The sequence below is a fragment of the Erpetoichthys calabaricus genome, chromosome 15, assembly GCF_900747795.2.
Source record: "Erpetoichthys calabaricus chromosome 15, fErpCal1.3, whole genome shotgun sequence".
Lineage (NCBI taxonomy): Eukaryota > Metazoa > Chordata > Cladistia > Polypteriformes > Polypteridae > Erpetoichthys > Erpetoichthys calabaricus.
In genome coordinates this window covers 7373032-7397500 of record NC_041408.2, presented here as the reverse complement: position 1 = coordinate 7397500, position 24469 = coordinate 7373032, and the positions used below count along the sequence as shown (strand labels likewise).

General features: G+C 41.7%; 1 protein-coding gene across 5 annotated transcripts in view; it reads left to right on the top strand.

Moving 5' to 3' along the window:
• The window catches only part of ezrb (ezrin b), a 197985-nt gene that overhangs the window by 151178 nt on the left and 22338 nt on the right, over positions 1-24469 (top strand). For 2 of the 5 annotated variants that reach the window (XM_051919298.1, XM_051919297.1), the window contains exons 6-7: positions 137-283; positions 17534-17630. The exons of 2 other annotated variants lie outside the window; for them this stretch is intronic. In XM_051919298.1, the coding sequence (XP_051775258.1) occupies positions 137-283; positions 17534-17630 (244 nt within the window). The remainder of the gene's footprint in view (positions 1-136; positions 284-17533; positions 17631-24469) is intronic. One more of the 5 variants, XM_051919295.1, reaches the window with a different exon arrangement.

The window sequence follows — 24469 nt, the reverse complement described above, 5'->3', positions numbered from 1 at the left end:
TATGACTCGATGAGCCTTTTGATGGAATGGGTCTCCTCCATGGTTCGTTCCCGGTGTTTCACCTGCTGCTACCAGGAGAGACTCTGGTTCCTTCCTTGTGATCCTGTAACAAAGAGCTTTTCCCTATTTTGTACAGAGAAGACGCCATGTTGGAATACCTGAAGATCGCCCAGGATCTGGAAATGTATGGAGTGAACTACTTTGATATTAAAAATAAAAAGGGGACAGACCTCTTTTTGGGTGTCGATGCTCTGGGATTGAATATTTATGAAAAAGAAGACAGGTAAGCAAACTCTATTTGTCTATTATTATTTATACTGATTTCCCCCCTAAAGCTTTGCTCAGCTGCTATAAATGCATTATGCCAACCTAGGTTTCAAATAACCCATCATTCAGTCAATATTTATTGTATACTGAATTTCTCGTTTATTACCAGGTCATTTTCTTAAGTAAGCAAGTATATTTCTAGGCTACAAGAGGAAGTGCTTTACAAAAGAATTCAGAATATGTAACTGAAGGAGTCTAAAAATGTAACCATAATAGAAGGGAGAAGACTAACAGGAAGGGTGGGTAATAGAGCAGAGGTCAGGGTCGGCCCTGAAGTGTCAGTCCTGAACTAAACACCAATAAAGGGATCATTGTCATATGTATATATAGTATATATATATAATATACACTAACTGCTTCCCATCCAAGTAATCAATGTAAACCTCAATGTCAACTTTTGCCATTCACCATACAAAGATGTGTCTGTTATATGCCATATGGCATAGATTCATAAAAGCAGTGTTAATGTTTGTGATGCGCCATCTGTTGAAATGACAAATGCAATGCCTGTGTCTCTGTTACATGCCATTTGATATCAAATTAGTAAAGGCAGTGTTAATATGTGTGATGCGTCCTCTGTTGGAAAGGTGCCTACATTGCATTCTATTACCAAAATTGTTTGTGATGCACCATGTTTTGGAATGATGGATACACAGACACTTTATCTTTTTTTTTTATTATTATTAATGTGGATGCTAGCTGTTCTTGCCCGTGTGAGACGACTTGAAATTTTATATAATCAATGCAGACCTCAGCGTTAATGTTTGCAGGGCACCATCTATTGGAATGTACTGTTAATGCATATTGTGATTAAAATGCGTAGCATTTATCATTCTAGCAGATGGTGCATCACAAACACTTGTGATGCATTATCTGTTGGAATGACAATTGCAATGCATATGTTTGACATTTGGTATGGGATTCATAAAAATAATGTTAATGTTTGTGATGCGCCATCTGTCGGAATGACAAATGCAATGCCTGTGTCTCTGTTACAAGCCATTTGGTATTGAAATAGTAAAAGCAGTGTTCATGTGTGTGATGTGCAATCTGTTGGAATGACAAATTCAATGCATGAATGTGTCACTGTTACATGTCATTTGGTATGGAATTAGTAAAAGCAGTGTTGATGTGTGTGATGTGCCATTTGTTGGAATGGTGCCTACATTGCATTCTATTACCAGAAATGTTTATGATGCACCATGTTTTGGAATGATGGACACACACACACTTTATCCTTTTGTTAAGGTGTAGCCTAGGTTTTCTACCCGTGTGAGATGAGTTGAAATTTATATGATCAATGTAGACCTCGGCATTAATGTTTACAGTGCACCATCTATTGGAATGTTCTCTTAATACATATAGTAATAAAATGCATAGCGTATTTCATTCTAACAGATGGCGCATCACAAACACTTGTGATACGTTATCTATTGGAATGACAATTGCAATGCATATGTTTGACATTTGGTATGGGATTCATAAAAACAATGTTAATGTTTGTGATGCGCCATCTGTTGGAATGATAATTTCAATGCATATGTCTGTGATGACATTTGGTATGGGATTCATAAAAGCTGTGTTAATGTATGTGATGCACCTTCTGTTGGATGTTCCAGGTTAGTCTGCTTACTTATTTCTGGTCACCCCATTAAAATGAGGGTGGCATAAACTTGTGAAATTCACAGATGATACTAGCAATGGAGGAATGGCACACACTGAGAGGCATCAAAAATGATTCAGAAAGTCCTGAACAAGTTTCAGAACTGAGTGAAGCACGTGGGAAATTGTTGTTCAATGTAGAAAAGTGCAAAGTGCTACACACAGGCCAAGGAACACAGTTATACATACAAGATGGGAAACACTAATCTACAGGAAGCAACATCTGAAAAAGGATTTAGCGGTTTGTGTTGACACCATGTCTTTATCATTTAAGCAATGCATGGAAGGAGTTAAAAAGGCAAATGTTAGGTGACATCGTAAAAACGGCCGAGTTTAAATTGAGGGACGTTCTGCTCAGACTGGATAACACACTAGTGAGTCCACATCTGGAGTCCTGTGTGCAGTTCTGATCACCACACTTATAAGATAGACATAGCAGCACTTGAAGCTGTGCAGAGGAGAGCAACCAAGAGCATCCCGGTAAATCAGACCTGTTTAGCCCCTTGCAGTGGAGACTGTTTGTTTAGTCTTTAAAATTCTTAAAGGCATAGATAAAGTAGCTCCAGCTGTAATGATGGTTCACATACTAGAGGACGCCACTGGAAATTAGCATAAGCAATGTCCCTTAAGAAATCGGAACTGTTGCAGTTGGGCTGTCCTGCATTGTTCTTTATCATTCGATGTGTCGACTTAGGTGATGATTAACTCGATGTTGGGACCAAAACCAGTAAGCCCTTCTTTACATACTGAGATGTGGGTGTCCGAAACCACCTACTAAGACACGTGAAGGTTTCTGCTTCAACTACAACCTTTAAGAATTACCTGACTGAGATACTGGTTCAGCTAAGCAAACAATCTTGATGGCCACCACTTATTTGTCAAATTTCTTTTGCGTTTGTGTGTGTGTGTGTGAGAGAGAGAGAGAGAGAGAGAGAGAGAGAGAGAGAGAGAGAGAGGAGACAGTATGGACTCTCGGCCTGTCCTGAAGGAACGGGTGAAATCTGATAAGAGCCTTAGCTTAATGTTCCATAGCAGAAACAATGTGCTGCCCAGATTACAGACTTTTCATGAAGAGAAGACCTTTAATCTTCCATAGCAGTTCTCTGGTGTTCATATTTCACCTCTTGTATGTGTTAAGAGTGTCCCTGAAATAAAGACAGTCCCACACATGCCTCACCACACCTTATCAGTTCATCCCTGCTAGTTTGTATTCGAGTCTGAACTCGACTCCACACGAGGCACTCCCAGCCAGGGTGTTTGCTCTCCACAAGTGACTCAATATGAAGGTTACGGTGACCCGTTCCTGCTTTCCAAAGCCACAACCGGCAAGGATAAATCCTGCAGGAGAGAACAGAAACTTGGCAGTAATTTGAAATACCTTTTGGGTTATCTGACTCACGTCATGTAAACCAAGTGACAAAAACCTACCTGGCTGACCAGCAGGGGTTACTGAATCGGGGCGCAACGGAGGTCTAATGTTGGACCCAGTCTCAAAATACAATGCAATACCATTTATTTTTGTATAGCCTCAAAATCACACAAGAAGTGCTGCAATGGGCTTTAACAGGCCCTGCCTCTTGACAGCTTCCCAGCCTTGAATCTCTAAGAAGACAGAGAAAAACTCCCAAAAAGAAAAGGGGGGAAAAAAAATAGAAGAAACCTTAGAAAAGGCTGTTCAAAAAGAGAAACCCCTTTCCAGGTACTGTAGGTTGGGCGTGCAGTGGGTGTCAAAAAAGGGGGACAATACAATACAATACACAGAACAGAACAAATCCTCAATACAGTATACAAATAAAAATCTTACAAGTATGGAGCAGAATTAACAGTAGATGATATCACATAATATGATTTGGATTTGTTTAAAGTCCTGGAGATCCCCGCCATCAAGTTGCCTCACCCTATTGGCTAGTCCTCAGCTGAGTCAGCGCTGGGCCAGCCAATCCGATGAAAGGACCCTTCTTCCCCACGATTCCTGTGATCCTCCATCAGAGATTGACTACCTTAGAGCAGGCAAAACAACTTGGCAGGTGGGCCGTGGGCACCAAGTGCCACATTTGAGTACAGAGAAGAGATACAGAATAGGTGAGGGTTAGTAACAAATTCTAACTATCATGTCACTTATGTTTTAGTGCTAATGACTAACAACAGAGATGCAATCTACACAGTTAATCAGCAGCTCTAGTCAGGGTGTGCTAAACTGAAGTTGAGTCTTCAGTCGAGATTTAAAAGCTGAGACCAAAGGGGCATCTCTTATAGTAGCAGGCAGACCAGTCCACAGTTAGGGGCCCTGTAACTAAAAGCTCAACCTCCCACTGTTATTTTATTTATCCTTGGAATCGTAAGCAGACCGGCATCTTGAGATCTTAATGTGCGCTCAGGTTTTTAAGTCATGGTAAGTTCAGACAAGTAAGCCGGACCTCGGCCATTTAAGGCTTTATATGTTAAAAGGAGGATTTTGAAATCTGCCCTAAACTTAACCGTGCGCCAGTGTAAGGATTTAAGAACTGGAGTTATGTGTTCGTATTTTCTGTTCTTGTAATAATTCTTGCAGCAGCATTCATTTGCTGAGCGTTTGCTTTATCAACATTAGACATTTTTGACTTCTACACTTGAGATCCCTTTGTAATCATAAGGGGCGACTTGCACATCCAGCTTCTGACAGCCAAATATGCAATGGCGCAGCTAGGCAGGGGCGGTCCACCCCAGGCGGCACATTTTTGGGGGGGGCGGCATTTATGGCCCAAAGGCTCAGTACAATTTGTGTGTAAGCAGCAGGGTTTGGAAAAAATCACTCATGAGTGACAAAAGTGAAATTCTCTGATTTTTATCCACAAATACTTCCAAAATAAATTTTCAGACTGTCCTTCTGTGACGGCATCAGACGCAGCAGATAAAATTTATGAGGCAGTCACAAAAATAAACCTAAACACCACACAGATAAGAATTTCTAGGAAGAGAAACAACTAAGTTACAATTTATAATTTCATTTCGTTATGAATCCGAATGCATTCTTGCTCTGCGCAGAAAACATCCCCACGTAACACTTCTACACTGCACTGGTTCTGGTTTTTGCAGCGTAATTAGATTAAACTAAAAATAATATATATAAAATACTTTTTAAAAACCACGCTTATTATGTTAAAAGTGTACTAAAAGTGTACATACATACATACACATATTAATATATATATTATATATTAATATATATTAATATATGTTCACGGCATTTGTAGTCTGAATCACAATCTGATTGTATGGGTGGTTACCTACCAGGTAACGCTTGTGGTTGGTCAGCAAGTGATTCAGACTACGAATGCCGTGAATGTAATTACCCCGATCTACATGATGTCAAATGAACGAACCACACACCGTGGCGCAACGTTAGGGGCATCGCCTCTAGCGCTGACGTCCGAGTTCGATTCCCGTAAGGGAGTGCAGTGAGTGTGTACGCCTGATGAGCCCAGAATTAGGGCGAGACGCATGTCACGTACTCTTTGCAATATTTGACAGTAAACTATTTCAACCATGTATATATATATATATTGTGTGTGTGTGTGTGTGTGATATTATATATATATATATATATATATATATTATATATATATATATTATATAATATATAATATATATATATATAATAATATTATTTTCAACTTTTACTCTTCGGTTTGTTTTAGTTCTATCCGTTATTAGTGCCATCTATTGGTGAAATCTTGAACTATTCTTCATGTGAAAATTTCATTTCTTAATTAACATGGATTAATGGATCAATTAGTGAAACCGATTTATTGATTCATGCATTGTCATTAGAAGTGAGAAAGTGTGCAAAATTTCAAGTCATCCGGAACAATAGGAAGTGGGTTCAATATCGATTACAAGATTTGTACAGACAACAAACCGGTGAGGTTAATATAAAGCATGGTAATAAAATAATAAAGCGTGGTAATAATTATTAGAACACCGCTTACCAGTGCGTCTATACCAGGGGTCTCCAACCATTTTCCCCCCCGAGAGCTACTTAACAAAATGAAAACAGCCGTGAGCTACTCGTGGTTTCCTAACGTTTCCACCCAAACAAACTGAATAAGTTCGTTTTGCCTGAACTTTTACATGATGTTGGTGTCCACAACTCACATTTTGCATTAAAACATTCACAAAAAAAATATTTTGATCACCTGCAAGTGCATTTTGTACGTCTGTATGCATTTGCTAGTGTATCTTACACTATTGAATTAAAACATGAATGCTGTCAGAACAAAACAATGCAATTCCAGATCCACAGATATGACATATTCATTTGTCATTTTGTCACTGTGTCACTTTATTCACATGTGTGATGTGTTGTTTAGTTTGCCAGATGACTGGCACTGAGGTGTGTAGTGGAGTGGAGCCCCTCAGGTTCACTCTTCTGGAGTCATTTCAGTGTCCGTCTGTCTGTCTTGTTCTGAACTTTGACTTCATGACATTCATGTCAGACTGACAGATGTATGGAGACCCAAACAAAGTGGACATTTTCAGAGCTGCTTGGTGAAGATATTTCTAGTTATCTGGCTCTACTAAGCTCCAGAAATGCTGTTGAGACTTGAACTGCACATTATTTTGAAGGTTTACTAATATTTAAAAATCCATTGTCCTGTCTGTCTCTGTCTGCTTTTCACGAGAGAACTACTTCACGGGATTAGATCGGGTTTGTTTCTATCATTTACTTGAACATTCCGGTTGATTTTGTGACTCCTCTCATTTCTCTATGTGTCAGAGTTTGCTTGCGGTTTCGATTTATTTGTGCGAATCTGAGAAACCCGAAACGGGCCGAGAGGAGGGACCTTCCTTACTCGGCTCGCTCGCCGTCTTCGGGCGTGGTCCTTAACTCTGCTTAGCTAGCGAACGAGAGAACAATTGAATTCAACTTTGTTTGATATTTAAAATCAAGTGTTACTTAGGTCTTGATGACTTTGAGTCCAGATATTCTCTTAAGTGTGTGCCACATTGAAAAGAGAGATTGCAAATCAGATTGTGGGTCGTGATTTGGTGTTTAAAGGATTGTGATATGATCTTTTTTGGAAAGATCGCTCACCTACCCCTAATTTGACTAATCAAGTTTTCAAATTTATGTAGGGATTCATTAACCCTTTGGAAAGGGGTTGCGAGTTACCGGTAGCGACGTGTTGGAGACCCCTTGTCTATACTATATTTATATGTGAAAAATGATTGCTGTTTCTCTATGAATAAATTTATGCCAAATTCATCTTCATTTTTATCTATACGTCATTTAAATTTTCTCTTTAAATAGATTAACATATTCAGATACGTTGGAGGGTGGCAAATTGAGGCCCTGCCCCGCCCCGGGCAGTACGATCTCTAGCTACGCCACTGCAAATATGTCAAATGGAGATGTCAAAGATTTTATTTTTTTGTTGCGCAAGGACCATTTACAAGTTACATTAGCACTCTGTTTTGTAACTTGAACCTAAATGCTGTCACACCCAAACTCGCTCACATTCTTCCAACATCCAAAGTCATCGCACCAAACCCACCTACACCCATCCAGTTTTTAAAATTGTCAGTGAGTGGCTGAAGGTGTGGAAGAGCAAATTAGCTGGGAAGTTGGATTCAACTGGGTGGACGATTTTTCTTTTGTTTTGTTTCTAGGGATTGGTGTACTTGGAAGTCTGACTGACTGAAAAAGAAACCCTTTGGTTTGGTTGGCAAAGATGATAAAGCAAAGATCTAGAAAAGAGGGAATTCTGGGATTGTTGGTGTGTGTTTTGTGATGCTGGCTTACACTCCCAAGGAGTGTAAGGAAACCCATGAAAGATCTCGCGCTGTTGTGGTGGGATCCACCGGCATTTGTGCTCACTCTGTTCAGAGAAGTAAAAGATGTGTGGAGCCGGGATGTTCTTGTATTCCTTGGGGAAAGTTTTGGCTGTCAGTAGCTAGATGTTTATAGGAATCGGAATATTTTATTTTTGGAGAAGCTGCTGTTTTAATCTAATAATGCCTTCATCTGACCTCAGTTAATATTAATTTCTATATTTGTTGTGGTTAGATTTATTGGCAGGCTCACAAATATGTCAGATTTTTCTTTTTTAAATAAAAGGAAGTGGTGAAATCAGTTTCACTTGCAGCTTAAAACAGAAGTTGTGACACTAGAGGAACTCAAGTTGCCTGCACAAGACGCTGACCCTCGACCCTATTGAGCACCTTTGGGATAAACTGGAACGCCGATTGTGGGCCAGGGCTTCTCACCCAATGTTGCTACCCGACCTCACAAATGTTGTTTTGGCTGAATGTGCCCAAATTCCTACAAACACTTGGGGTACTCGATTATGACTCCAAATAACGATTATTGCCTTTGATAAGTGTCATGGGTCTAACCCTAAGGAGGTTAACTGAGAGTCACCTGGGCTATAAAAATGGGGGCTAAAAGTGATAGGCCTGAATGTCCACCCGGACAACTGTATAGTTGTGTTAAGCATTAAACCGGAGGATTACTTGACCTATAAAAGTGCCAACATCATTAGTGCCGAGCATCACTCGTGGGGAAACAAAACAGGCATGTTTTACATAAGAGACAGAGTGATATGGTGCAGACACGTCTTCTCAAAAGCCTCATAATAGCGTCCCAATAGAAACGTTTTTCAGCAGCCCAGGTGTTGCACGCTCTTGACGGTGATACTAACAGGGATAACGAAGTGAATCCGTCTTCAGGCAGCGAAATCGAAAGCGACGCTCATGTCAGTTGCACACGTGCAGTGTGCTGTTCAAAAGGTGATTAGTCCGGAAAGAAAATCCGCAAGGAATCACGCTACCATTGTCCCGACTGTGACGCTGGATTGTGTATTTCACCGTGCTTCAAGATATACCATACAGACGGCACATTTTGACAGTGTATAAGGTATTAGCATTATTTTTAGCATTATTTCTACACTTCTGACTTAGTACTTTTAGTGTTTTGCACGTTTTACAGTAGAAAAATGAGATACAAGAGTGTCATTTTTCAAGCCAAAAAAATCGACGTCTTTTCAAGAAGGTTAATTTCAATTAACAGCACTATAATGAAATACGTACTTTCTCTTACCAACTATGTGTATTCTGTATACCTACAGTACAGTAGAAGTTCATTTCGAAAGGGAACCACTTAACAAATACCATAAATTTACACCGGCTGTTACATACTCGAATCAAATGGATGTTATTCATTCTATAATAGTAACAACAAGAGCCGCTCACTACTCAAAACGGTAAATCTGGGAAGCACCCAGAATCCAACCCATGACCTCTTGATTATGAGCCGGCAGTTCTTACCGCTGCACCACCCAAACAGTCTTGTCGGCATCGTACCCAAATTAGTCTTGAATAAAAGTGCACTTGTTTTGTTATACGTGTACCTTTGTGAAAGTGTTTACTTGAAATTTGGGCTTCGGTCTACAGGACAGTAGTGAGACCAGCTATATTATATGGGTTAGAGACGGTGGCACAGGAGACAGAGCTGGAGGTGGCAGAGTTAAAGATGCTAAGATTTGCATTGGGTGTGAGGAGGATGGACAGGATTAGAAATGAGGACATTAGATGGTCAGCTCAGGTGGGACGGTTGGGAGACAAAGTCAGAGAGGTGAGATTGTGTTGGTTTGGACCTGTGCAGAGGAAAGATGAGGGGTATAATGAGAGAAGGGTGCTAAGGATAGAGCTGCCAGGTAAGAGGAGAAGAGGCCTAAGAGAAGGTTTATGGATGTGCTGAGAGAGGATATGCAGGTGATGGGTGTGACAGAGCAAGATAATGAGGACCGGAAGATATGGAATAAGATGGTCTGCTGTGGTTACCCCTAACTGGAGCAGCCGAAAGAAGAATTCGTCGTCTTCACATATTATACACTTCATGGTCAAAATTTTGTCCTTAGTACTATAACATGAAACAATTTTCTGTTTTAGCTATGTGCTCAACATTTCTTGCCTCGCATTTCCTGTCATCCTACATTTACCCAGATCGTTGTAGACACGGAACACACATGGGATAGCGGGCTGCTTGTGCTGATCAACACATTTGCAAAACAAAAGACGCTGAGGAGGAGGTGCGAAGGAATTTAAGGTGGACCGGGATTATGACTTTTTTTCGTGGGCTTCTGGGATTCTAGTGTTAAAAAAACCACTTAAATTGTTCATGTGAAATTGTTCCATAGAGTACAGTAAATGCGGCAAGTGTCAATTTTTAGAATATCGGTAGTAATTTAATTATAGTATAACTAATGTTAGTTCTTAACTTCCTTGGCATTAACCCCGAGCATGACTTGGGCACAGAATTCTATGTAAACACGGTTATTCCCGAGTCAGACTCATGGTGATGCATAACGGTATGTTATCCCAGAGAAATGCTCCGGTGTTTTGCCATCTAGTGAATGAAATATATCATACATCAAAAAAATCATGAATAAGTTTATGTAATTTCTCCCTCTAAGGTAGCACATTAGTATTCATGAGTGGGGCTTACATTTCGACCAAAACAAAATGGAATGTAAAGGTGAAGCTGTAAAGCCAGTTTTAGGACAAACTGAACCGTTAGTTGAATCAAGCGATGACAATGTGAATGACTTGCAATGGCTTGAAACAGTTAACATGTTGGGCAAGTTTTTAAGCTTCTCCTCCGTGCCCCATACCTTCCATTGTAAAATGCCGGAGTCTGCAAGATATCTTTTTTAATTATAAGAACGTGCTTAATTTCATAACACAATTTTGCACTGCAAATCCTTATAGAGCATGGGTGTCAAACTCCAGTCCTGGAGGGCTGCAGTGGCTGCAGGTTTTCATCCGAACCCTTTTCCTAATCCGTGACCAGTTTTCACTGCTAATTCACTTTTTTCCTTTATTTTAACAACCATGTTAGAAGGATTCAGTCCTCTTAATTGATTTGTTTCCTCATTAAATGACAGCCAAACAGAAATGAGATGTGAAACGAGCCAACTGGGGTCTTCAAACTCCAACCAGTTTCTTAATGAGAAGCCGATGCTTGCTGTTAATTAAACCCGTTATTTTAATTCCACGGCTTGTTGCTGCTCTCGTTCTGCAACAGCAGACATTTCCAAAACTGTTGATTTTCTGTTTTTTATAAGAACATCGTCAAAGTGTTTTGGCGAGTTGAGAGATCAACCTTACTGAGACCATCACCTTTCTTTATTTTCAGATATTGTGTGATGTGGTGGCTTGTTTTGTGTCTCATTATTGTTTGGCTGCTAATTAAGGAGAAAAGAAACAACTAAAGGGCCTGAGTCAACTTAATTTAAAGAAGTAATTGGCAGCAAAAATTAGTTACTAATTAAGAAGATGGTTAGAATGAAAACCTGCAGCCACTGCGGCCCTCGAGGCCTGGAGTTTGACACCCCTGATATAGAGCATGTTTGTGAAGAAATAACTTTGGAAAAATATCAAACTTATCCTTTTTAGCCCAGTGTTTCTTAAACTATGGGTCACAACCTATTTTAGGTTATGTGATATCTAAACTTAGGTCGCACTGAATTGTCAATTACAATAGTAATGAATGAGAAAGGGTCTTAAATGGTTTCCGGAAAGCCTTGTAATGGGTCGCCATTTGCAAGGTGAAAATGAGCCATGATGATTGAGGTGACTCTCCAAAGGGAAGAAATACGAATTATTTTTGGGTGGGGATTCTCCAAGGATGTAAATTCGTGGCAGTTCCTGATGGGGGGGAAGAGAGTGGGGGTTGAAGGACGACGATTGGTGGCAATTGCAGGTTGCAAAAACGAGCAAAAGGCAAAATTGAGTCACAAGGGGGAAAAAAACAAATGTAAGGACAACTGCTTTAAGTGATTTACAGAACGTCACACAGCAAGGCAGATACAAAGAATGAGCCTGCAGCCTTGTGGTTTATAGTCTATTGTCTTAGCTGTTAGGTCACACTGCCTGTAGTTTAAGTCCTCTGTATTCTAATTAAGAAGATAAATAAATAAAATAACCTTGTTGTACAAAAGAGCACGTGGGGAGACCAGACAGGCATGTCACCGGAAAACAGATTTCAGCACTTATCATTCTTGTCTTTCACAGCTGAAGGGAAAAGGAGTGGAGAGCTTGTTCTTTGGGTTTCGCTAATGGGATGTCACTCTCCCACAGTGCACCCTTCTCTGTTGTCATGGAGATGCAAACAGGTTTTTCAAGCTTTAGAAGAGGTGACTAACAAAATACGGCCTGTGTGCGCACCAGAGGCAGGTCTCGAACATGAGGAGGGAGTCTTGGGAAGTGTGTGGTGTTTCGACTCTTCCAATGTGCATCTATGCATAATAGATAGATACATACATACTTTATTAATCCCAAGGGGAAATTCACATACATAATGAGGAAAAACACACCATGTCTGTTTGTGTATGCTGTGTATAAGTAACTTGGGTATACAATATTTGCTTTCTCTTTCCTTTGGTGGCTGCATAGATAATGATATTCACATACTTATCTTTAGGAGCTGGAATGTTGCCGGTATAAATAACACAGTTAAACAGGAGGAGGATTAGTCTCACTTTCATTTTTCAGGTTTTCTGTACACTAGGTTGTCTTAACATTATTTTTTGGTTTTTCTATATTAAAATCAAGAACAGTCAAGTGGAATCTTAAACATTTTTTGAATTAAGCAGTTCTTAGCCTTTATTTATGGAGTTTAAAATTTTGTAAATGAAAGTAGCATTAATAAACAAACTTCACCTGCAAAGGGCTGAAGTGTAGTTGACTAAGCAGGTGTCTCCATCCTTAATTCCCTTCTTCTTAACCATCTTGCAGTGGATCTTACCTGCACATGCTGTATATTACCATAAAGGTATTTCGTAATCGGCATACAAGGCTCCTGGATTTGACAATTGCTTTGCCCTACTTTGGGACATGTCGCCAGGAATGTCATGGCGGGGTGTGTGCATTCATTATTTTGTACAGTTTGTGACGCAGTTTAGCCTGCTTTGGTAATAGAGCAGTCATTAAAAGGAAAGCACAAAGGCGTGTCCTGATGGCTAATGTCCCGATTTTTGGTTTGCCATGTACAGTATATACAGTAACTGGGTGACATACATACGGTTTATATAAAATGAGATAGAAAGTGCTTAATTAAAGCATATGTATTATACCCATGATGCAATGCGCAGTGAAATGTTTAGTTGCTAAACTCCAGTGATTGTGCCTTTTAAGGAGAGTAATAGCACATGACTTTGTGTTTTTATGTAGCACCATGGTCCTGGAGGAACGTTGTTTCGTTTCACTGCATGCTGTACTACTGTATATGGGTGAAATGACAATACTCTTGAATTCTGAATAATATCACAAATGATTAATAGAATTTTAAATGGGTGATGAATTAATGAATTAACGTAAAAGAGTTAACAATAGGCACTTCCTTCACTCAAGTTGCAGATGGACTGTGGACAGAAGCTGCTTCCTCTCGATGTCTCTGAGCTGGACTGTAGGCAGCTATAGCGGTTGGCCTGACCCCAACGTATGGAAGAGGCCATTGTTAGGATGGCTGGTATCTTTGATAATCTCCATTGTTCTGGTTGGACATTGCAGTGATACTTCAATGGTGGATATACAGAATTGCCAAGTTCTAAATGTGTTTGGACTTGTGTTGAGTTGGCATGTTCTTCATCCTCAGAATCTTTTCTGCTCCCCACATCTGAGTTTACATGTACTTATTTATCTTTATCCAAGGTGAATTACAACATTTATGATACAATTGGTTCCAATTCTTTTGGTGTTTAAATTGGAGCACTAGCACAGGGTCACACAGTGGTGTCAGTAGTGGGATTTTAAGGCTACTCCAAAGCCTTAACCACTACACCGCACTGCCTGCCTGGATTATCTTGAACCCGTCTGGCCATTCTCCTCTGAACTCTCTCACTAATGAGGTTTTTCAGTCCGTGGAATTTCTGCTTAATGGATGTTTTGTTTTTCGCACCATTCTAAGTAAATTCTAGAGTCGGCTATGTGTGAAAACTCCAGGCAATCAGCAGTTACAGTAATACTCGAAGCAGCCCATCATGCCACTCTCAACACCAGATTTTATTTTTTTCTCTTATTCTGGTGCTTGATGTGAACATTAACAGAAGCTCCTGATCTGTATCTGTGAGATTTTAAGCATTACCCTGCTGACACATGTCTCCTTGGCACATTTTTGGGCCTGTTGTTAATGATCAGTCGTGCTTTGAATGCCAGGCCTATTTCAGTTTTGTTTCATTCTGGGTCAGGGGTTGGTCCTTGCTGTTCTCAGGGCTTCTTAATCAACTTGTTGATTTGATTTTGCCTTTCTTGAAGTCATGTTGCCTGCCCATCACACGGCAGTGTAGAGTAAAATATGTAAATTAATGTGTAACATCTGTATATACATATATAAAATAGAATGTGTATTTCCTATACAGTCCTATACTCTTTGACAGACCTGGACCAAATTTTTCATTGTTGTTCTCTAGGAGTATACATACAAGACAGATTATACTGCAATCCAAAATGTGGACTTTGGGGCTCCACTGATTTGTGAGGCTTTTCCCTGTGTGCTACAGTTTGCACACCAGTGCCACCTGCTGGCTTGAAGAAAATATTACAATCCTACAACCTTTGATTGATCTGAATCAAATTTTGCACAGTTGCTGTCTAGGACCATATGGACAAGATAAATTACTTTGGAACCCATAATTTGAACCCCTTTGGGCCTCCAAATGGTGTTTTTGTTTTTCTAATATGCTACAGTTTGCACATCAGTGCCACCTGCTGGCTTAGAGCAAAGTGAAAGACAGACATTCAACAGCCTGAAGCCAGACTATCAGACAAAATGACCAGAGCTTAACATAACTTCCCCAGGCAAAGCTGTGTGCCGATTCCGTTTACTGTAATATACAGTCATATGAAAAAGTTTGGGACCCCCTCTCAGCCTGCATAATAATTGACTCTCCTTTCAACAATAAAGATAACAGTGGTATGTCTTTCATTTCCTAGGAACATCCGAGTACTGCGGTGTTTTCCAAATAAAGATTTTTAGTGACGCAGTATTTAGTTGTATGAAATGAAATCAAATGTGAAAAACTGGCTGTGCACAAATGTGGGTCCCCTTGTCATTGTGCTGATTTGAATTCCTGTCACTGCTCAATGCTGATTGGTTGATGAGCTCATTAAGCCTTGAACTTCATAGACAGGTGTGTCCATCATGAGATATAAAGGTATTTAAGGTGGTCAATTACAAGTTGGGCTTCCTTCCCTTTGACTTTCCTCTGAAGAGTGACAGCATGGGATCCTCAAAGCAACTCTCCAAATATCTGAAAACAAAGATTGTTGAGTCTCCTGGTTTAGGGGAAGGCTACAAAAAGCCATCTCAGAGGTTTAAACTGTCAGTTTCAACTGTAAGGAATGGAATCAGGAAATGGAAGGCCACAGGCACAGTTGCTGTTAAACCCCGCAGGTCTGGCAGGCCAAGAAAAATACAGGAGCGGCATCTGAACAGGATTGTGAGAATGGTGACCCACAGATCACCTCCAAAGACCTACAAGAACATCTGGCTGCAGATGGTGCATCTGTACATCATTCTACAATTCAAACATCTGTATGGCAGGGTGATGAGCAAGAAGCCCTTTCTGCACTCACGCCACAAACAGTCACTTGTTGTATGCCAATGCTCATTTAGACAAGCCAGATTCATTTGGGAACAAAGTGCTTTGGACTGATGAGACACAAATGGAGTTATTTGGTCAGAACAAAAAGCACTTTGCATGGCGGAAGAACAACACCGCATTCCAAGAAAAACACCTGCTACCTACTGTCAAATTTGGTGGAGGTTCCATCATGCTGTGGGGTGGTCTGTATGGCTAGTTCAGGGACTGGGGCCCTTGTTAAAGATGAGGGTCCGATGGATTCAACCCAATATCAACAAATTATTCAGGATAATGTTCAAGGATCAGTCACAAAGTTGAAGTTACGTAGGGGTTGGATATTCCAACAAGACAATGACCCAAAACACAAAGGCATTCATGCAGAGGGAGAAGTACAATGTTCTGGAATGGCCGCCACAGTCCCCTGACTTGAATATCATCGAAAATCTATGGGATGATTTGAAGCAGGCTGTCCATCAAATTGAACTGAACTGGAGAGATTTTGTATGAAGAATGGTCAACAATACCTCCATCTAGAATCGGACACTCATCAGAGGCTATAGGAGGACAGCGTCTAGAGGACAAAAGGAGGCTCAACTAAGTACTGATGTCATATCTCTGTTGGGGTGCCCACATTTATGCACCGGTCTAATTTTGTTATGATGCATATTGCATATTTTCTGTTAATCCAATAAACTTAATGTCACTGCTGAAATCCTACTGTGTCCATAAGGCATGTCAGATATCAAAAGGAAGTTGCTACTTTGAAAGCTCAGCCAATGAGAAACAAAAATCCAAAGAATTAAAAGGGGTTCCCAAACTTTTTCAATGGAAGTTTTGCAAAGGGGTGTTAGGTGAGGCTTCATCAAAAGTAGAAGTACGGCACACAACAATGGAGGATCAAATGGTGCTTGTGTAACTCCTGCTTTGTCTGCTTTCAATCTTAATTTAAGCACCACAAACTAAGAGGATGAGTCCGGCATGGCTGTGTTTGTGGTTACAACCCAAAGGAGAGAACACAATTCTGGAATCCAATTGAAGCCAACAAGAACAAACTCTCGACTCACATGAGCAGAGACATTGATGGAGAGGCAGTGTGGATGATGGATGGATGGACAGACAGCTAGCAGTCTCAACAAGGGTCACCATTTAAAATACACAATAAGCCTTTGTTTTCTATCCTCGACCCTTTCTACAAATAGTACTTTGACTAGTAATATATAAAAGGTGAGGGTCTGCTTTGTCAGTCTGTCCTCCAGATCTTGGACTTTCAATGCTAAAGTATTGGCAGAATATCTTTTTTTAATAGACCTTCGTGAGCAGGGATTTTCTCACATAATTCTGTATGGTCTACAAGAGGTCATGTCCAAATATTTTCAATTTTTTATTAAAAGAAACATGAATTTGAATTCAGCTGTGAAATATTGTTTGTAGGTAGTGTGTAATGTAGTGGTTTAGGCTTTGGACTTCAGACCCTGAATTTATGGGTTCAAATCCCACTACTGACACCACTGTGTGACCCTCAGCAAGTCACTTGACAAGCCTGTGCTGCTCCAACTGGAAAAACCAAAAGAAATGGAACCAATTGTATCACAAATGTTTGTAAGTCGCCTTCGATAAGGGCGTCAGCTAAATAAGTAAAACTTTTTTTAAAATATTACATTATTTCTAATGAAGAAATGTGTGTGAAGCTTCCTAGACATAATTTAATTATATACTGAAGCAGGTGACCACTCTGATCTATACATTTGCAACATTTCAGTGAAAGATCTGAATTTTTCCATCCTGTCGCCCCGAGCCTTTACAATATGCGGAGTCCACCACTCTCTTAATCCTATTGTACAGGTTGTTTTTCTGTTTGTATTTTACAAATGTATTTTTTAATGCGTTTTTATTACTAATAAACTTTTAAATCTGTATTGCAGGCTGACCCCAAAGATTGGATTCCCATGGAGTGAAATCCGAAATATTTCCTTCAATGACAAGAAGTTCATTATAAAGCCTATTGATAAGAAATCACCAGTAAGTTGGAGTCATTTGATATTTTATTTTCCACAAGCTATATGAACTGTCCAAGGCAGGTAAAATATAAAAATATTTGATATTCCTTGCCTTACGTTTGCCCTCCATGTTCCTACTACGCCTTTCTTTGGTATCCTCGTGTGTCTTAACCTCTCTTGAAAATGTTCCCATAATGCCTGCTTCTCTGACTGTCATTTCCTTGTGCCTTGCCCACTCCTGTCCACCTTTCGACTACAGTTAATGATAGATGGGCCACCATTGCCCTCTGTGAGAACCTTGGCGACTCTCAGCGTTCCTCTTACACCTTCCTTTTGTATCCTCGTGTGTATCACTCTCTCTTGCCCGGTGCCTCCTTTCTGAATTGCTTTTGACTGAGCAACCACAGCAGAACTAACCAATCGGTTTGCTCAGAGGGGCTGTGGACACACACACACACACACACACACACACACACACGTTTTCTTATATAGATAATTCATACTTTGTGACATCCTGTTAGTGCAAATCATTGGCTATGTTGAATCCAGCTTGAAGGACCAGTGTTTTTATGCCCAGCCTGTCTTTGTTCATGTTCATCAAGCACTTCAGGATTCCTCATACCTAAAAGATGCCCATATTTTAGATCATTAGTGACTCTAATTACAACTGCTACATTGCCCAAGTAGTAATATTGTCACATGTAGTGAGCGCAATAAAATTCTTTTGTCACACTCCACACCATGATGATCAACAACGTGTTAAAATATTGTAAAGACCCAGGGGTCCGATTGCCTTTTTTCTTTTTTTTTTGCCACTTCATGCCAATTGATGGTAAGTAGCACTACAATGAACCTTTTGGCTTCTTCAGTGCTGCTTCTGCCATGCCGCTGAGGGCTTCAATCCTTTACCCCCTCATATTCGTCACCCGGCGTCAGTTCTTTTAACTTACCTGGGGTCAAAGACAACTCAAATGCCACATGGTCCACATCCGAGGCTCGCCAGCATTCACAAGTCAAGGCTGATGGGCTTTATCAGCTGGGTGATGCGTCTCCAGTGCTCTGTAAGTACTGTGTCTGCACCCGCCCCACCCGCTGCTGATGGAGCTTCTTTATAGCTGGCTTCTCGTGGTATTCCTGCCTATCTCAGGCAGTATGTGGCCACCTGAGAATGACGTTCCTCTCCGGTCCCGACCCAGAAGATCTACAATATATAGAGAGACGCTTGCAAGGTCCTGTGCTCCTTCTCAACCGCCCAGGTCTGGGGATGCCACCCCTGTGTGTTGCATCAAAATCTCAAACCAGGCTTGTCTAGCTGATGGAATATGCTGCCCACCTCCATTCAAATAATTCAGTTGTTTTGTTTAACCTTAGACCTTGGTTAGTTTACATAAAAGCACTAAGCACTTTGGTGCACCTGACTATTGCTTGTTTGTGTCCTTATTGCCTGGCTCATCTTGGACATAACAATTGACGGTCCCGAGTTCAAGGAGTTTGGCAGCTGCTGCCAACTCAGACCACCATACTGCTATAAATGATATTTCATGTAATTATTTTTACCTTATACCTGTCACACAGAGGGGTAATATCTGCCTGAGTTTTCCTACTGAATTATTATCAAAGTATAGGTAATTATTTTAGTTGGAATCCATTTTTTTTCCTCAAAATTCTACCAATGAGGTTTGTTTTAACATTTGGGTTTTGTCACAAAACTTCAAAGTAAAATGGCTACTCTACAGTGTAAAACACACTTGAGATAAGATATTATCGAGGTTTCCATGGAGGTCATGTGTTTGGTAACCTGGCTACTTGGTGTTACAGCCACAAAACAAATAAATGCTTTTGTTAGCAGGTTGGGGGAGAAGTCTTTGGAGGCAGCCATCCTGCTGACAGCTTCGTTTATCGTGCTGGTTTATGGTGCTTGAAGCTTTCTGCCTCTCACTCACTGAAGCCGCTGCTTCATGTTATCTTGCACACGATCAAGCCCTAATTTCTTTTACACAGTCTCTTTTAGCCTTATCTCTCTGTCTATCGTAGGTCATTTCATCTCTCTCTCTACATATAGATAGATAGAGATACTGTATGCATGTATGTGTGTGTATGGTACTAGGGTGTTATACCGTGTTAGCCATTATGAATGTAGACAAAAGCCAAGCAAGATGACACCTTTTATTGGCTGTGTATGTATATGTGTGTGTGTATATTTGCAAAAAAATATATATATTAGCAAAAACCTCAAGTAAACTTTTTTCACATTGTCATTATGGGGTGTTGTGTGTAGAATTCTGAGGAAAAAAATGAATTTAATCCATCTCGGAATAAGGCTGTAACATAACAAAATGTGCAAGAAGTGATGCGCTGTGAATACTGTGAATACGGATCACTGTATATTTATATATCTGGGGACATTGAGTCCAAATGGGCCATGTTCCGTGCCTCTATTGTTGAGGCGGCTGACCGGAGCTGTGGCCGTAAGGTGGTCAGTGCCTGTCATGGAGGCAATCCCCAATCCCGTTGGTGGACACCGGTGGTGAGGGATGCCGTCAAGCTGAAGAAGGAGTCCTACAGGACCCTTTTGTCCTGTGGGACTCTGGAGGCAGCTAATAGATACCGGCAGGCCAAGCGGAATGTGGCTTTGGTGGTTGCTGAGGCAAAAACTCGGGCGTGGGAGGAGTTTGGGGAGGCCATGGAGAACGACTTTCGGACGGCTTTGAGGAGATTCTGGTCCACCGTCCGACGTCTCAGGAGGGGGAAGCAGTGCAGTGTCAACACTGTATATGGTGGTGATGGTGCGCTGCTGACCTCGACTCGGGGTCGGTGGAGGGAGTACTTCGAAGACCTCCCCAATCCAACTAACATGCCTTCCAATGTGGAAGCAGAGCCTGGGGACTCGGGCTCCCCCATCTCTGGGACTGAGGTCACCCAGGTGGTCAAAAAACTCCTTGGTGGCAGGGCCCCGGGGGTGGATGAGATACGCCCGGAGTTCCTCAAGGCTCTGGATGTTGTAGGACTGTCTTGGCTGACACGCCTCTGCAACATCGCATGGACATCAGGGACCGTGCCTCTGGATTGGCAGACCGGGGTGGTGGTCCCCCTCTTTAAGAAAGGGGACCGGAGGGTGTGTTCCAACTACAGAGGGATCACACTCCTCAGCCTCCCTGGAAAAGTCTATTCAGGGGTCCTGGAGAGGAGGGTCCGTCGGATAGTCGAGCCTCAGATTCAGGAGGAACAGTGTGGTTTTCGTCCTGGTCGCGGAACAGTGGACCAGCTCTATACCCTTAGCAGGGTCCTGGAGGGTGCATGGGAGTTTGCCCAACCAGTCTACATGTGTTTTGTGGACTTGGAAAAGGCATTCGACCGTGTCCCCCGGGGAATCCTGTGGGGGGGTACTCCGAGAGTATGGGGTACCGGACCCCCTGATAAGGGCTGTTCGGTCCCTGTACGATCGTTGCCAGAGCCTGGTCTGCATTGCCGGCAGTAAGTCGAACCCGTTTCCAGTGAGAGTTGGACTCCACCAGGGCTGCCCTTTGTCACCGATTCTGTTCATAACTTTTATGGACAGAATTTCTAGGCGCAGCCAGGGCGTTGAGGGGGTCCAGTTTGGTGGACTCAGGATTGGGTCACTGCTTTTTGCAGATGATGATGTCCTGTTTGCTTCATCAGGCCGTGATCTTCAGCTCTCTCTAGATCGGTTCGCAGCCGAGTGTGAAGCGGCTGGGATGGGAATCAACATCTCCAAATCCGAGACCATGGTCCTCAGCCGGAAAAGGGTGGAGTGCCCTCTCAGGGTTGGTAGTGAGATTCTGCCCCAAGTGGAGGAGTTCAAGTATCTCGGGGTCTTGTTCACGAGTGAGGGAAGAATGGAGCGTGAGATCGACAGGCGGATCGGTGCGGCATCCGCAGTAATGCGGGCTCTGCATCGGTCTGTCGTGGTGAAAAAGGAGCTGAGCTGCAAGGCGAAGCTCTCAATTTATCAGTCGATCTATGTTCCTACCCTCACCTATGGTCATGAGCTATGGGTAGTGACCGAAAGAACGAGATCGCGAATACAAGCGGCTCAAATGAGTTTCCTCCGCATGGAGTCTGGGCTTTCCCTTAAAGATAGGGTGAGAAGCTCAGTCATCCGGGAGGTGCTCAGAGTAGAGCCGCTGCTCCTCCGCATCGAGAGGAGTCAGATGAGGTGGCTCGGGCATCTGATCAGGATGCCTCCTGGACGCCTCCCTGGTGAGATGTTCCGGGCACGTCGAACTGGGAGGAGGCCCCAGGGAAGACCCAGGACACACTGGAGGGACTATGTCTCTCGACTGGCCTGGGAACACCTTGGGATTCTCCCGGAAGAGCTAGAAGAAGTGGCCGGGGAGAGGGAAGTCTGGGCATCTCTGCTCAAGCTGCTGCCCCCGTGACCCGACCTCGGATAAGCGGAAGAGGATGGATGGATGGAAATACAGTGTACAGTATATAAATATAGTGCAGTAGGCAGGATAAGATAGATATAGCTAACTTAGGATAGTTATGAACTATATGAGAGATAGACACTATCTGTCTGTCTATCATATAGCGCATTTCTTTTCTGTGTATCTTTGCATATTTATTACCAGCTCTTCTCCATCCCCTATTTTGTTATCTGATTTTTCTCACTTTAATTTTTCTGTTTTATTAGTATGCATAATGATCTTTAAGCCTTGTACACTTTTCCTACATCTATCACAACTGGGTAATGACCACACTTGTTCCCAATCAAATTGTAATCTAAATCCTACTTCTTTGTAATTTTAAAAATTAAAATCCAGTGTAGGATGAGTAAATGCAAACACTTGACCTCATGTGCTATGATAGGTTCTGCATGGAATTTAAAAAAAAAAAAAAATGATGTTGAAATATTTTGGTTAAGGATTCGAGTTTCTCAACACAAATATCAGTTACCCATATCATTTTCAGTTATATAGCATCTTTCCCATTCTCAAAGCACTTCACAAATATTCAAAGGAATATAATGGGAATAAACGCAAAAATGACATTCCTAACACAGAATACAAATGAGTATCAAGCATTAATGGATGACAGAATGTAACTCAAAGTGCTTTACAAAAAATTAGTTACAAGAAAAGAAAAATCATATAAGAATCTGTGTGTGTGTATACTGTCTCTCTCTCTCTGTATCTATAATATAAAATTGAATGGCTTTCTGAACATTCTGTATACAATCTCCTTTGACCGATCTGGACATCGGAACCCAGTATGTGGACCTTTGGGGGTCCTTGTATGTTTTGTTTTTTGTTTTTTTTTCCTACTGTTTCCTACATTTTGCACACCAGTGCCACCTGCTGGCTCTTTACAATCCTACACCCTTTGACCAATCTGGATCAGAGTTTGCATAGTTGCTATCTAGGACCATATGGATGACCTAGGGGCCAAATGTGTGTTTTTTTTTTTTTCCCCTCACTTGCTCAGAGAAAGTGAAAAATCCAAACAGACTAGTTGACCAGATGACCAGAGCTTAATTAATCTTACCCGAGCAGCACAATTGGCCTCGTTGTGCACCGTAGAAATTGCGTAGCTGCTCAGATCAGCCGCAGTTCCTTTTCTAAACCCACCCTAGGTTGTTATCCCTGACGGGAGCTTCATGTTTACCGTGCCATTAATTGGTTAAAATCCTGTTTTTAGCTGAAGGTTGATAACCTTGGTTCTTTGGACTAATATCGTCTGCTGATTCTTATTGTAGTCAGTTCCATCTTACATAATTCCTTTTTCTTGTCCATACATTTCCAGAGAAGTTCCTTTTTGCTGTTTTATAGTTTGTACTTTTTATAGTTTTAACATTTCCTGTGGCTTTAGATGTTCTATGACCTGCTTTCATGCCCCACAGCCTTTCCCTGGTGTTGTGGGGATCTCAGCAGCTGTCAAACAAGTAAAGTTGATGTATCCTGTTTTAAGGTAAAATTGAAACCAGAAACTAACTTGTAGTTGCAGTTGCACTGAATGTTTCTTTTGTTTAAAGGCAGAGTTTTCAGATTTGCCAGTGCTTTTCAAAGGGAGATGCTGGAGTTACAAGGGTGTTGTACTGCGTTAGCCAGAGCATGTGCCCACCAGCTCACCTTTATCTTTACCAAAATCTTCAACCTCTCCCTAGCCCAGGCAGTCATTCCATCCTGCTTTAAATCGGCCACAATCATTCTAGTGCTGAAGAAGTCTCCCATCACCAGCCTAAATGATTATCACCCTGTGGCCCTCACTCTGGTAATCATGAAGTGCTTCGAGAGACTGGTTCTCCAGCACATCAAGGACTATCTCCCCCAAGACTTCGATCCCTACCAATTCGCATATCGCACGAACAGATCCACAGAAGACACCATTGCTGTAGCTCTCCACTCTGTGCTGAGCCATCTGGAGCAGCAGCAGAGCCAAGTCCGGTTGCTGTTTATGGATTACAGCTCAGCTTTTAATACAATCATTCCTGACATTCTCATCACCAAACTGGTCACTCTTGGCCTCCCCCCTTTCACATGTGTCTGGATAAAAGACTTTCTTACCAACCGGCTCCAGACTGTGAGACTCGGCCCCCACCACTCCTCCATTCGCACACTAAACACCAGTACCCCGCAAGGCTGCGTGCTGAGCCCCCTTCTGTACTGTCTCTACACCCACGACTGCAGTCCGGCCCACAACAACAACCTCATCGTCAAGTTTGCTAACGACACCACAGTGGTCGAACTCATCTCAAAGGGAGAAGAGGCAACTTACAGAGAGGAGGTCCTGAAGTTGGCAGCCTGGTGTTCAAAGAACAATCTGGCTCTGAACACCAGAAAAACCAAGGAGATCATTGTCGACTTCAGGAGGCACCTCACCGACCTAGCCCCCCTCTAC